We start from the raw sequence: 15,389 nt of genomic DNA, 5'->3' as shown, positions 1-15,389 counted from the left end.
GATAGCGCGTCGACAGCTGGGCAATCACGTTTCGCGGAATGCCACCACGCCGGATGAAAAAAAAAAGCCAAGGATGGGAAAATTCGTACCGTTGACAACGGGTCGGCCGCTGCGTGACTAAATCTCTGCGTGAACTCCGTGACCGAGAAGCCACTTTGATGTATTTTGTTGTTGTTCAACAGCATCGGAGAGGACCCAAAGTCTCAATACCGTACACACGAAAAAGTTTATTACAAGGGGAAAGAAAAACGGTTCAACATTGATGGGATTAATCAAAGATGAGGATTTTTTTTTCCCGTTGGGGCCGGGAATGCGGGATATAACCTTGCACGTCCGCCAGGGGGTTGTACGAGATGCCGGACATTCCACAGGATGAAGGGATGAAACCACATCCTGGTTTTCTGAATCTCATTCGAGAAATCAAAGGAGCAGATCATCATCAGACGGACACGTTGGTTGTTGCTGTTGCTGCTGTTGTTGTTGTTGTGTGTGGCGGATGGCCATCCATCATCCACCCGCTGCTCCTTGTCACATCAGCGGAGCCTTTTTTGTTTTTTGTTGCTTCCCCCGTCGGACGCGAGATTGATTCCCCTTTTTCTTTTGTTTACTTTTGAACGTCTCCAATCTCCTTTTTTGTTGGGGGGATGATGATGACGACGCCGACTGTCGTGCCTCTTTATAAGGTCAAAATGCCCATTGTGGTAGGTCTAATATAATATTCTTCTGCTCTATGACACCATTGAGATTTCCCGAGTTTATATAACGGGCTGGCCAGATTTTTCCTCGGGAGATGTATCGCTGGGCCGGAAATGTTTAAGGCCTCATATATAGGCAAAATAGACGGACGGCCGAGTCACTCCTTTCTCTCTGCGTACACGTTGGTATTTTGAATTGCTAATGAATCAAAAGACGGACGGACGGACACGGCACGTGCCGGTGTTGGGTCAATACTAAATAATAATAAGGGAGGAGAGAGAGGGGGGGATGAGGAAGATGGAGGCAAATGAAGTCGGACGGAATAGAATTACCTTGAATCTACACACACACACGAAGCGTATCTGGGATTGTTGTTGTTGTTTCCATTACACATTCTAGGCAGAGACTCTCTCTGCTACACGTGAAACAACATCAGTGTACTAGTGTCGGCCTTTTATTTTCACGTAAGAAGATGCGACGCGTGAACGCACTGCCAAATGATTCCCGCTCTTTTATTTTTCCCCAACGATAATAAAACATTTTGGGACTTTTTCTTTTGGCCCATTCAAGAAAACGACATTGTCTGTCGATTGACGATGCGTCCCCGCACTCTGGGAGATAAGACGCGGGTTGTTTGAATTTCCCTCCAGACTCTTTCGGGTTAGGCGATTGCGGCGCTGCTGGTCTGAGAGAAAATTTTTTCTTTTTTAAAAAAGAAGAAATAAAATCAAAAGGAAGGAACTTTGTCCTCTCGGCGCCGACGAAAGAGAACTTCTTTTTTTCTTTTCTGTTTGTGTTATCTTGAATCTTGTATTATTATATTGCTGCCAGGGGTTTTATGGAGCTGTGGGCCAAGACCCATAGCACCACGCCCCATTGTTGTGACCCCCCCAAGCCCCGAAAAACAGCTAGAAAAAAAAATAGAGAATCTTCAACATTTGTGTTGGAGGTGAACTTTCACCATCATCATCCCACCTATCGATATTTTATTGATTTATTCGTTATTTCATCGTGGCGGCGCGTCAAATATTGCCCCGAGTCATTCTGGGCCGGGACAGACGAACTGGACCTGGGCCAAGGCAGAGAGAAACTCTCACTGCTCACAATCTCTCATCAACCGGCGCCGTTCGCCCATGAATGCGAAATGCCAAGGAGCACGACCTCCTCCAGTCCTCCTCCTCCTATCATCTCCGTCTCCCCCAAAAGTAATTGCCGGACTTGGCCAGCCAACTGACTCCAAGTGTTGGACCCTTTTGTGATTATTGAAATGATTTCAAATTCATAAATCACCGATGGTAAATCACCGGCCCTGGCAGCAACAGCCGGCAGTCCCCCTAGACATGCCCCATTCATCAATAATTCAATTACACCGACTGACTGACTAACACACACACACACACACACTTGCGTCATCACGAATCAAGAAAAATTCGTGAAGGTTATTTTTTTTTATTCACGGGCTCGCCCTTGTTACTCGTCTAATATTTGCGTCAAACCCAAGAATAGATTCGTAGACGTATTGACTTTTGATATTAGCCCTGTCCATGTTGTTGTTGTTGTTGGTGTTGTTGTTGCAGCCAGAACAATGGAGCCAACCTTTGTTTGTGCGTCTGTCTCGTCTGTGCCTCGTAAATAACAAGAGTGCTATTGTTGATAATCGTCCTTGTATGCCGGTGGCTGGCGGCTGGTTGGTGGGGAAAAAATATGCAAGATCGGTCACGATTCATTGGCGATTCAGACGAGCTGTTCAATAGAATTACATTATGTACCGAGTGTTACTTTTTGGGCTTGGGCAGACTTTAATATTTCTTTTTTGGAGTTTGAGTCCCGGTGTTATTTTGTGGACCCGATGAACTCGGCAGACGTATAAAAAGGAGGCGGATGGACTTTTCTTCGTTGTTGTAAGCTTTCCCCTAGCCATTTTGATCGGAATCTCTGGCCGTTCTGCGTCATCGGTGAAATTTAGACGCAATAGTTTCAATTCTTTTCTTTTTTGGGACCCCGGAATGATGTCATCGGGAAGCGTGTGGCGTTGTTTATGATGGAACACGACGGCCGACCGCAATTGTGGGCGAAATAATCGTCCCGCAAAAGTTGAATTTGATACCCGATGCCCTTTTAATTCCATCGTCCTTTATCACTTCAACGTCGCTGCTTAGATGGCGGTATTAAGAGAGAGAGAGAAACCTTCTTCTCTTCTTAGTCTCAAATATATAAGCAGCTGCCGTTTTATTACAGGGGATATCTCTCCGGCGTGTCATTTCGTTTCGGTGGGCCCCCCATCCAATTATATATATACGCATATACAATTTGAATTCGAAAAGAAATGAAATGTCTTATCTATTGGGAAACTTGTCAAGATAGGACCAAGTCATCACACGGCCCCTTTTCCTCTGAGCTGAGACTCTCTCTCTCTCGAAAATGATTGTCTTTGATAAGCGGTTGAGGCGATTGCCAGTCAGAGAGTTTCTTTATATTCGACTTCTACCGGTTTGAAATAAAGGACGATGGAACAAGTTTTTTTTTGTTTTTTGTTTTTGTTTTCAAATTGATCTGAGAGAGACTCTCTCTATTATATTTCGTGGCTTATATTATGTTCCGCAGTATTATATATAGAAGCTTGATAAGATTGCGTTGGCTGCTGGCTTCAAATATATTTAGCAACACCCGATGTTATAAAAATACTAAAAATACCAAAGATAAGCCTTTAAGGTAAAAAAGAAAAATAACAATTCCACATACCAGCGCGCAACTTGGATCGAACCCTGACGTCCAGTGTTAATCTGGAAATTGAATGATTTTCCCCATCTTCGTCCGGGACCGGGAATTATAATTCCATCAGCACTAAATTGCGTTAATGTCACTGGAATTTCGTATAAATAGACAAGTGGTCATTTGATTTCTTTTCGGCTCGGACTGAAACGAAAACGAGGAAAGAGAATCATCTGACTGGATATGGGAATGATCGTCGCTCGTCTATAAATAAAAGCACACCGCATCCTCCTAGTCTGTAGTGCATGACTATAGGCGGCGGATTATATTAAGTTTCCTCTTCCTTTTCGTTCTGTGTGTGTGTGTGTGTGGTGGGGGATTTATGGGAAGATATGCAACAGGGTGCTTAGTGCATGTTGGGGCGGTGGGTGTTGAGTCTGACCGCTCTCGCTCGTGCGTCCGGATGGCTAAAAAATATTCCGGAATATTTTTTTTTTCTTTTTTTTCCCTGCTGGATCGTAAATTAACCGGCCGGTCGGTGCTGATTATGTTCCGCGAGCGTTGGAATGTAATCAAGTATTAAACGATCACGAGCCGGACGCCATCAAGTCACATTTCATCTTTGTTTTTATTTTATTTATTTATTTATATTTATTTATATTTTCTTCTTCTTCTTCTTCTCCCTTCGTATTTCTATATCCCCCATCGAAAACAAGAAAAAGAAAAAAAGAAAAAATATTAATAGTGTATAGAGATGAAGAGTTTTGATTGGAATCTCCCTCCTTTTTTTCGGGCCCCGGCTATCTTGATTAGACATCATCCAGCGCGCGGTCCGTCCTTTTTTTTTCCCCCATAGCTCTGCTGGACGGATTTGCATAACGGCCTGGCGCGCGCACTATCGGCCGATACTTATCACCTTGTGGGCTTTGCCTATCATCATATATATAAATGAACATGAGGCCCGTGCGTTTATAGTATTAAGTTTTACATACAGTCTCTTTTTCTTCTTTTCTTCTTATATTCAACAGATCGAAATGCTCATTGAATCAAGTCCCTCCAAACATCACGAAAAGTTTTGATGAACATCAAGTCGAACTAAACACAACGCATTCTTGGATTGTTATTCACCTTTAATTATTTAAATGCATTTTTCTATTTTCTCAGAGTGAAAAACGTCCATGTGTGTGTGAATTTAAGAGTGTAAAAAACTTCTATAAATGCATGTGTGTATATATACACACGTTTGAAGAAGATTTACGACTCGCCAGTGTTGGCGTCCGCGTTATAGCGGCTGGTAATTTGAAACTTTACAGAGGCTCCGTTCAAATTCTTTTCCCCACATTTTTTTTTTTCGTGAAAATGTTTCTATACTGGGATTAATGTGGGTCATATCATCTCGGTTTTTTTCGGTTAGAAAAAAAAAACTGGACGGCGGCGCTGTATATAGAGAATCCGTACGTGTAGATGATGAACGACCGAAGCGGTGGCGGGAATAACCCGTGACCAGTCATCAGCAGCTTGAAGAAGAAGAAAAAAAAAAGGCCGTTAAAAGTGAGTTGAGGGGGGGGGGGAAGGCCTATATTGTTGTTGTTGTTGTTGTTCCCACACTATATCGTCACGCAGGCCAAAAAGAAGAAAAAGATGAGGTGTTGCACACACACACACACGGCAACCTCCCACCGATTCCTTTTAACGACTACCAACAAATCACCATCAGACGAGAGTGTGTGTGATTCCCTGGGATCTTCCTTATTTTCCTGGACAGAAGAAGAAAAAAAAATGTCGGTAGAGAGAGAGAGTCTAACGAATTTTTGTGGTTTACTAGGGAAAACTGAAAAGAATGCACGCTGTTTTGCCTGTCGGTCCGTCCGTAGAATGGGCAGTTAAATGTCGGACCCAACATCTCCCATCGCCATTGGATGTAATCGCGAACTTGTTTTTTTCTTTGAATTTCTTCTCTCTTTTTCTCTTTTTTAAAAGGACGTGAATATAAACTGGCGTCGAGATTCATTTGCCAACTCAAAGATTTGTAGACGCCGGGACAAATTGACTTGGTGTGTGTTAGTACTGTTGTAGAGCTGTTTGTTTCCTTTGCCTCTGCTGCTGGGTGATTAGTTGTACGCCGGGCCATTCGTCAGCCGAGTTGTTGTGTTTCACTTCATCAATTGAGTTGGCGTGAAATATGTTGCGACGATGGGCTTGTAACGAGGCTTGTACAAGACCAAGACTCTTTCGTACACTAAACTCTTTCTCTTAACGGGAGAAGAACTCTTGCGAGTCGTGATCTACGACCGGCGGCGACTGTCCGTGACCAGCCATCAACCAGCCAGTCGTTAAAGAACAAAAGCTCCCCAAAAGAAAAAGATTAAAAGAAAAACAACCGGAAAAATTCTCCCAGCTTGCATGCCACACACAGCAGCAGCTGTCTAGCAACAACTATCATAGTTAAACGTGTGTTATTATATTCTTTCTTTTGTGTGTGTGTGTGAGTGTGTGTGTGTGTGTCTAACAAGAGCCACCCTGGCGCGGTTTCGTTTAAATGACTACCGACAAATCATCTCGTGGTGGCTGCAGCTCACGGAGATGATGATGACAAAAGAGCCTTCAAATATCCCGGGCTCTCCAGAGTTGTTGTTGTTGTTGCTGTTGTTGTTGGTGGTGGTGGCTACTGCTTTATAAGGGATGAAATGAGCATAGTGTTCACATGTACTATACACACCTCTAGCGTACAGTGTACAGTGTGTACATAACAAGACCACCGACGGGATGAATTTCACGCTCCTTGATCATCATCATCGCTGCTGCTGCGGAGTGATGGATGACCTGGAGGAGGTGTGTCAATCAACGAGCTGCCGTGTTGTTTTTCCAGCTTCTTCTTCTTCTTCTTCCTTCCTGTACGTCGTACACTGTGCACTGGGACGGAGCATTTCAACTGGCAGTCGGGGGGTATGGGGATATGTATTTAGTGAGCTTCTCTCGTCATCCATCCATCCATCCTTGCAGCAGCAGCTCCAACAGACCGTGAAATATTGTTATTTGCATCTCACACAATCAGCAGTTGGATAGAGTCCGTGTAACTGACTCTCTAGCTCCGTGTCAAGAGCAGCAATTCATTCATTCCCTTGTTTCCTTTTCTATTCCAAAGAGAAAAGGAAGATAAAGAAGAAGAAGAAGAAGATTATTTTGATGATGATGATGATGAAGCAGCCTGCGAGTTCTCCGGTTCCACCTTCATCCACCACACCGGTGGGATATGGAATGATACGCTCCATGGCAATTACATATGCAAAAATGGCGCATAGCACCAACACCTCCCGGAGGCCCCCCTCTTTTTTTCTTTTTCTTTTCTTTTTAATGTGTGTACTTTGATGATACTGCCGAAATAGATATATATCCACCCGACTATTTAGCATTTATGGCGCCGGTGTATATGGTTTGGCGTCGCGTTATAAGGTGCGGTAACTTTCGGTCGTGTTGCGTCATTTGGTCGGAGCGTGACTTGTATCGGCGTGATGGGGTCTACACATCTGACCCAATGCTCCGAGAAGTTTGTGTGTCGCATTAAACAAAAGGGGCTTCCAGTTATTCCGCCCTGCCAACTTGTTATCTTTTGAGTCGAACAAAACGAAAAGGGGAGGAATGTTGCAACTCGGATGGGAGGACAAGATTGTTTGGAACTGGAGCAACGGGTAGAGATTTATATGTATTTCGGACCGACAAACTTGGTGGGTATGTGTAATAAGACGGATGGTTGAGCTCGGCTTTTTATGGGGTCTCCACTTATATGAGTCATCGTTTATTCCTTAACAGGACTAATCGCCTTCATGAGCCTCTTTGGGCAAACTGGAACGCTCATTATCAATTATATTAAATTGTCCATTATGTATGCATAGAATCTGTATAGCCAACGTTCTTTTTTTTTTTTTTGGTTTGGTTTTTTCCTTCCAATTCCTCTGCTCCACGATGGCGCCTCTATAAATTATTTGGTCGTAATCGAGCAAACACATCAATCGACGACCGTATTCGTATCTGGAACTATATATAGTCACCGTATCAGATGGATTTTTAGGTTTTGGTTATAATAGATGAAACGGGGTTTTATCGCCATCGCTGCATCGGAATGCATATCAGTTATCGATGCAGCAATCAGTTTTTGTTTTCTCTCTCTCTCTTTCTTGTTTAATGCAAATGGCGCTTTTGATCTAAGTATAAGTTATGAAACGGGTTTTTAATGAGAGAGTTCTTTCATCCCATCATTAACGTATTTTTTCTTTGAGGCTAAAAGCATGACCCAATAAAGAAAAACTCATTTGAAATGATGCAATTAATTCATATTTTCCCTTATGGACAATTACTATGACAGTTGAAATAGATTTTTAAAATCTTCGTATTTGTCTCGAAATTTTTGTCAAATTAAATTTGCTGTCTGTATTGTATGTTTGTATCGGTGCGTGAAGTGGTATTTCAATTATTTCTTTGCCGTTTAAAACTTCTTTTTCATTATCAAATAAGAAATGGTTTTCGTTTTATGTCGTGATAACTGTGATATTCACATCGTTCAAGTTTTAATTCATTTCGATTTCCATTCAAATAGTGCGCCAGTTTGTTGACGGTAAATACCGACCTCTAGCAGCAAAATTTTGAACTATCTTCTCATTGGTCTCCCTTCCCCCAAAACGTGGCTTTTGCCATTTTTTATAGTTATGTCTATCGCCATCTTTTCTTGTTGTGGTCTGACGAGTGAAGAGTGAGGGCTGAGCAAATTACACACCTTTTGTTTATTTTCAATTTAAATTGAATGCAGCTGCAAAACAGGCAGGGCCAAAACACCAGTATTAAATTTGGTGAAGGTATAATTAAATCAAAATTGTAATCATACATTATTACAACCAGCATTAATGGTTTTCGTGATTCGATGTAGAGATTGGAAATGGCCAAGTTTATTTCACCTTCCAGAAGGCGTTCGAGAGAGAATGCTCCAGTTTATTTCCCGTTTGGTTCTGCTAAGTCGAGAAATGTTTTAAAAGACTATAGAGGCTCTCAGAGTGAAGAAGTCAAGGTAAATCTGTTTTTAGAGGAAGCTTCTCAACTATTAGTGGTAATGTTATTCTTAAAATAGGTTCTTTTTCTTGGTTGTCAAGATTTGATGAATGTGTTGACCACAATCGCTTCAAAGACCAATTGCGATGGATACCTGACTATCCATTTAAATCATTCTTGTCCACTCACTTTTGCTCGCAATGTGCTTATTGTGAAAGTGATTTCTTCCAAAGATTTCAATGTCAATGAAGATGAAGACATGAGTTATTTGTGGGATTTGTGGTATAATGCTGTGTGGCCAAAGTCGACCGTTGATAGATTTGTAACAGATGTTAAAGAACTTGTTGAGAGAGGACTTCCTGATCTTGGTTTTGCAATTGAAACCAAACAATTTGATGAATTAAAAAATGTGTGGAAGGGTTGGCTGGTATTTTTGGATAGAAGCTTGATTCATTCATCTCAAACAGAAAAGATTCTGAAAGAGAGGTAATTGCCCTTTATGAAATTAATAATTGATTCATAAAATTTTTAACAATTACAATTCCCCCAGATCAGAGTTCATTGCTAACGGCGGTAGTTTTGGAAAGCAACTTCTAGACAGCCTCATTTCTGCCCAGCATATTTCGTCGACTCCCTACATGACAAAGCTATCATTGCTGATTGTATCTAAAATGGAAATCGAAGATTTTACCGATTTATTGAAGCAAAAGTTAAAGCAGGAAGTTGACAATTACATTGAAACTGGAAATTGCCGCTCAACAGATCAGCTTTCATCAACAGCAGCGATTAATCCTACCTTTCTCGAGCCAAAAACCTTTCGATGGCGTGTCAATATCTATTCGTGCCCGTTTGAAGCGTACCTACCGCTGCCTTACTCTGAACTTGAAATGGCCACCGAGGATTTTGTTGCTACGCCCTATTGCCAGAAGATACTGAAGAATCTTGTTTCATCCTACAGGACGGTGGCAGAGTTCATTAACTTTCGTTTCTCTTTGAACGACGATTTGCAATTTTGTCACACAGAAGCGACCGAAAAGTTCCATGTGATCGATTGCTCCACTAATGCGGAGGACTTGGGATTGCCCAATATATTGTTATCGTGTAGTCGAAGACTTACTTCACCAGATGCCTTGTTGATCACAGGAAGTAAATCCTGTAGCAGGCTGGCTTCTACTACTGCACAATACGTTGAAGAAGCGCTTTGTGCTCCCATGAGCATGATTCCAACACTTTATGGCTTTCGATTAACAAACCCTGTAGATTTGGGTTGTGCGACTTACTCAAGAAATGGAAATTTTGGCGGATTTACACCCATCACGTTAACCTGGTCTCCAGCCCCTCAATTTAGGAATGTGTCATTCTGCATTTCTCCTGCAATCGACGATTTTCTGAAGAAACTTCATAAGAAATGTTATTTCCTGGAAGATTTTGATCGTGAACGATTCAAGAAGAACTTGTGCTTCAAAGCTTACACACCCCTGACATATTCTTATGTAGTTGCTCGACTTACTCAACATGATCAGCAAGGATATCGCCTTCAGTTTGTGAAAGTTGCTCCTCAATTTAAACTTGCCCAAAAGTCCGTAAGCGATTGGGTTAATAATTTTCCAGTCATTTTGGTGACAACAATTCAATCCTTCACGCCTGAATTGAAAACCTTGTTCAACAAAACAAAAATCCTGTTTCGAGCCCCAAATCTCCGTCTGATTTTGATACCGAGTAACCATTTGTTAAAGGTTAGCTTGAAGCTTTTTGCAATGAAAGAATCAGAAAAAAATTACCCGATTGATTGGGCGGCCGAGAATCCTGACGTCCACTACATTGACAATTTTGAACTGCTTTATCACAAGAATGATGCTGGTCGCTTACGTTCTATGCAACTTTCATTTATCCAGCCATTAACGTATGATTTGTTACCGGATCATTGTGCAGTGCTCGTCGAAGTTTTTACTGGCTCGGTGATGATGAACATGGGTGCGGTTGCAGATATGGAGCGGCAAGGAATCAAGAACTGCGTGATGGACAGCAGTCCTTTTCTGTCTCTCTCATCATCGATATCACAAGAAGTTCTCATGGAAGCTGTCAGCTGTCAAGAATCAGCACACGATTTTGTCGTCGAAATCAGCATTCACTCCAAGGATGTTCTAAAAAGTAATTATAGCCATTTGGAAGTTCGCATTTCATTTCATCTCAACAATAAAATTGTTTCTAATTCTGATAGGATTAAAAATTGCAACTGACCACGATCCTCCATGCGAGGCGACACACGAGATTACCTTCTTATTTTCCGAGCCGGAAGAGATTAGTCCCCTGACGTTGTGTTTTCCTCATCCATTCCTGGTGGATTTCGTCGAAGCTCGTTTCCGCCGTTCTGTTCGCCGCATTCGCGTGAATTTGAAGAAAGCTTTATGGGAACCGTGGCCTGCGAGTTTTCATGAGAAAGCAAAGTGGGACGTTGACCAATTGAGCTGTTGGAAGCAATCCCCAACGTGGAAAGAATCCGTGTCTGAACTCATGTCTCACATAGCTGCCCAAAAGACCTTAAATACCATTAACAATTTTTTGGGTCTCAGCAATTTTGGAAACGCGGTGCATCTGCCAGAGCTGAGACTGCTCCCTCCTCTGGAAGTTGTTCGAAACATAATTGGTACCATATTCAACTACCATGTCGAACAGGGGTGTGATATTTTCGTCGCCTACAATATTTCCACTCCCCAATCAATGGCCGAATTTGTGTTAGATTCAGTGACAACGAAGGAACCCGAATTTGTTTTTCGGGTACATCGCCCAACTCTCCGTTCACCGTGTGGTAGTCCAATGCTACTGATTTCTGCCCTGGATTGCCGTCTTTCTAAAAAACTGGTGGAAAAGGGGCGTTTGCAGGCTGAAAAGGCGACTGAATACTTACAGCGCGTCTTTGTTCAAAAGAAAAAGAAACAGGGTCCGATGATTGTGAACACCACTGAAGAAGGAAGTAAACTGTTGCGTTACGTACTCCGCTTAAATTCCACGAAAATGAAGCCTAGTTCCTGGCAAGAGAAATATCTTGCATTGGACAAGTACAGTCCATTCTTGGCAACCTACATATCGCCACTTTATCGAGAAAAAGGTGTGTGCCCGGTCGAGGAAGAAGATGCTCTGGGTGAAACAATCGACAAGGTTTTTATGGAAACAAGTGCACCGAAAGAGAGTCCACCGAACCCATGTGCTGGATGTGGTAAACAATCATGCGACAAGTTTAAGCGTTGTTTGAGATGCAAGATAACTGCGTACTGCTCCATCGAGTGTCAGCGATCCGACTGGAGGAAACACAAGTTAGTGTGTGCCAAATCTAATCATTGAAATTTAGGTTTCACCAAGAAAATGTCATTCAAGAAAAGTTGTTACTTAATTCATTCGGAAAAGTTTTTATTTGCATTTCCCCATTAAGTCCATGCATGTTACTGTCAATTTTTGTCATCGATGTTAATTTTGAAACTTTGACGCAGGCGAGTAAACATTGTTTCCCTCAATAACTCGCAAAATGGATATTACAAATCAATTACTACAAAAAATTAATTTTCGTTGAAAAATTAATTTTAACATTTTAAAACAATGTAAAAGAGTCAAGTTTTACTACACACTAAAGATCTGGCAGCCGCAACCCATTCCAGTTTCAGGACCATCTTCCCTTTGTCAACGGTGTCTCAGAGGAACTGCCACTTCTTATCGGCAAGTTTAAGGTATCCAATCAGCAATGGCTCTACAATTGACAGACCAGTGTCAAAATTTCAAGTTTTTTTTTTTATTAAATTGCCATGAGGTTGAACTAGAATTACTATTATTAGTTGAGAATTCTCCCCCAAGTGTAGATTCTTTTGTAAAATAAGTGATATTGAACTAGTTTCGAGGCACTGTTTAGTTTAACTTTATGCATGTCATTAATTCATTATATTGTGTGATATAAGACACCTTTGTTACTTCTTACTTGTCGCAAGTCCTGGTGTTGGTCGGTGTTGGTGTCGTGTTTTGATGTCAGCTGGGATCGTTACCGACTTCGCAACCAGATTCTTTGCCATTTGCAATCGGAATGATAAGTTTAGGTAAGTCAACGTTTACTAGACATTTCCATGTAAGCTTTCGCTCTACCACAAATGTCGCACTGCCCAATGTCGGATGTTACGTTTGCTTCTGTGTTTGTACTTCCTCTTTTTTTTCAGTCGAGTTTTACCGGAGTTTTACGGTGAAAATTTAGCCACGGTTTGATTTTGAAAAGTGATGAGGTATTTCCACGCCATTCGACCAAGCTTAATCGAAAGGAACAATTCTAAGGCGTGTAAGTGAATCGTTAGAGTTTTGACTTTTCGAAAGATCCATTTTTTAATCTACTTAAATTTATTTTGTGAAACCATGCCGAAGATCTTTTGCCTTTCTCCACGTGATCGCTGCCGTGTCATGAAGCTGCTTCTTTGAGAGGGTCTCTACTTTATTGCAAGACAAAAGTGTGATGAGATTATGAGAACAGGAAATCTGAGTTGGTTATAATGTACTTTTAAGATAAATCAAGTAGGATAGTATATTGCTTACATTTTAGTCTACGTATGTGTGCTAAAGAGTCGTACACTCGTACGTTACTTTAGAATGTTTAAAATGAAATTTGGGCATATTTTCAATATATTCAAACTGATGCAGTGTTTATTTATCATTTTTCAATTACCATTTTAGAGTTCAACCTGCAGACGGGCCGGCCAGTTTGCATGTCCTTCACGCTTGAAGGTCACGGTGAACATTACGTGTAAAACTGTCAATGCGGTGGTGTAGAGTTTGGGTAAGAAACGTTCGTGTTTCATCATTATCAAGCAGGTATAATAGCCGCAAGGCTCAGCCATTTGGTAATCATTTTGATATTTTCATCCCCAGCAACGCCAACCTAAAGAAGGAAAGGCCAGTTTGCATTTCAATCGAAGGTCATGGAGATCATTACGAAAAGGTGCCATACAGTGGAGAAGAGGTTGGGTGAGAATGGGATCATCATTATCAAACAGGTAAAATAGCTGCAAGCCATAACCATTTGGTATTCATTTTGATATTGGTTTTTGTCGACCCATCCCCAGCAACGTCAAACTAAAAAAGGAAAGGGAAGTCCGCCATTCCTTCATGCTCGAAGGTCACGGAGATCATGACGTGAAACGTGTTATGCAGTGGTGTAGAGGTTGGGTGAGAACGGGATCATCATTATCAAACAGGTAAAATAGCTGCAAGCCATAACCATTTGGTATTCATTTTGATATTGGTTTTTGTCGACCCACCCCCAGCAACTTCAAACTGCAGAAGGAAAGGCCAGTTTGACGCTCGAAGGTCACGGAGATCATTACATAAAACGTATCATGCGACGGCGGAGAGGTTGGGTGAGAAAGGTACGTGTTTCATCATTATCAAACAGGTACAATACCCGCAAGGCTTAAGAGGTGAGGGTGATCAAAAAATCGTATAAAAAGGAGACGAAAAAGGCCAGAGACATCAGTCGAGTGAGCATCTCCGACACGGCAACAACTGCAGCGCACTATCTGTCACCATCTGCCTTCTTCACCTTATTGCCAGTTCGCATCCATGGGTAAATATTCTGTTTGTTACATTTGAGATTTCTATTAATGCCAATTATTGTCTGTTTGTTAATATGCAAATTCTTATAGAATATTAATCTTGAATTTGTTTACTGTCTAGTTAATAAGGCGTCGTATGCTGTTCATGAGTGTTGTATCGTTGATTGATGGGTCGACCACTGGTGTACTGATGTCTCCTCGGTATGGCGGATACCAAACTGCAACACCGCCGCCATACTACCCAAAAGCAACTTACGCAACGACCAGTTAATGCACCGAGGTCTACAAGTACTACACTACTAAGGCACCGGAGTTTTGTACCATAACTTACGCTGCCCCGAGCCACTACACTGACGCCCTGAAGTGTTACTCTGCCCTTAGTTACTACACCACCAAGGCGACGGAGTACTTACTACATGACTACGCATGCTGCCCCATCCTACTACACCGAGGCTTCTAAGTATAACTTTGTTCTCAGCTACTTATTGCACCGATTTTCCTAAATACTACTCTGTTCCCAGCTGCTACACCGAGGCTCCCGCTGATTACTCTACCGCTTCGGTGTAGTATTCGACCCTTTTTGGTAAAGTACTATTCTGCCCCGATCTACACAACCACAACTGAGGCGGTCAAGTATTACGCAGTCCCGACTTACTACACAGAAGCTGCTCTTTGGTACTACGTTGAACAGAAATACTACACTGATGCTCCAGTTCACTACACCAAGACCTGCTCTACACCTAGCTACAACACCGCAGCCCCCAAGTACTACACCGAAGAAGCCGATTACACAACAACGTATGCTGCCCAGTGTACTACACCGAGGCTCCCAAGTACTACATCACTAAGGCACCGGAATTCTACACGTCTATGTATGCTGCCCCTAACTACTACACCAAGGCCCTGCATTACTACAACACTGAAGCGCTCAAGTACTACACTACAACCTACGCTGCCCCGGGCTACTACACCTACGTCCCGGAGTAAAGAAAAAAAGAAGTCGTGCCCGAACTGCAGTGACCTCTATCTGTCACCAACTGCATTCCTCATCGTGTAATCGATTCGCAATTATGGGTAAATATTCTTATTTTACATGAGTTTTGTTTCAATTTTATGTTTTTTTCTATTTGTTAATATGCCTTTTAATATTTAATATTAATGTTTAAATTTATTTACTGTTTATTTAACTATGGCGTCGTGCTCCTGTTGGGTGTTGTATCGTTGATGGCTGGGTCGACCGTTGGTGTAGTGATGTCTCCTTGGTATGGTGGAAACTAAACCGCAACGCCGCCGCCTTCCTATCCAAAAGCAAGTTACGCAACGACCAGTTCCTGCACCGAAGTCTTCAAGTACTAAAGC

General features: G+C 42.0%; 1 protein-coding gene across 2 annotated transcripts; it reads left to right on the top strand.

Moving 5' to 3' along the window:
* Positions 1-7,927: 7,927 nt before the first annotated feature.
* On the top strand, positions 7,928-11,963 carry LOC124193614. 2 transcript variants are annotated; one of them, XM_046587526.1, is made up of 5 exons: positions 7,928-8,240; positions 8,330-8,467; positions 8,528-8,934; positions 8,999-10,599; positions 10,670-11,963. In XM_046587526.1, exons 2-5 carry the CDS (start codon positions 8,339-8,341, stop codon positions 11,788-11,790), a joined length of 3,258 nt encoding a protein of 1,085 aa, XP_046443482.1. In that variant the 5' UTR covers positions 7,928-8,240; positions 8,330-8,338; the 3' UTR covers positions 11,791-11,963. The 2 variants fall into 2 exon arrangements, with proteins under 2 accessions (XP_046443482.1, XP_046443481.1); XM_046587525.1 differs by having other exon boundaries at positions 7,929-8,258.
* The last annotated feature ends 3,426 nt before the right edge of the window (positions 11,964-15,389 follow it).

Source organism: Daphnia pulex, chromosome 5 (genome assembly GCF_021134715.1).
Source record: "Daphnia pulex isolate KAP4 chromosome 5, ASM2113471v1".
Lineage (NCBI taxonomy): Eukaryota > Metazoa > Arthropoda > Branchiopoda > Diplostraca > Daphniidae > Daphnia > Daphnia pulex.
This window is presented reverse-complemented; position numbering and strand designations above follow the sequence as displayed.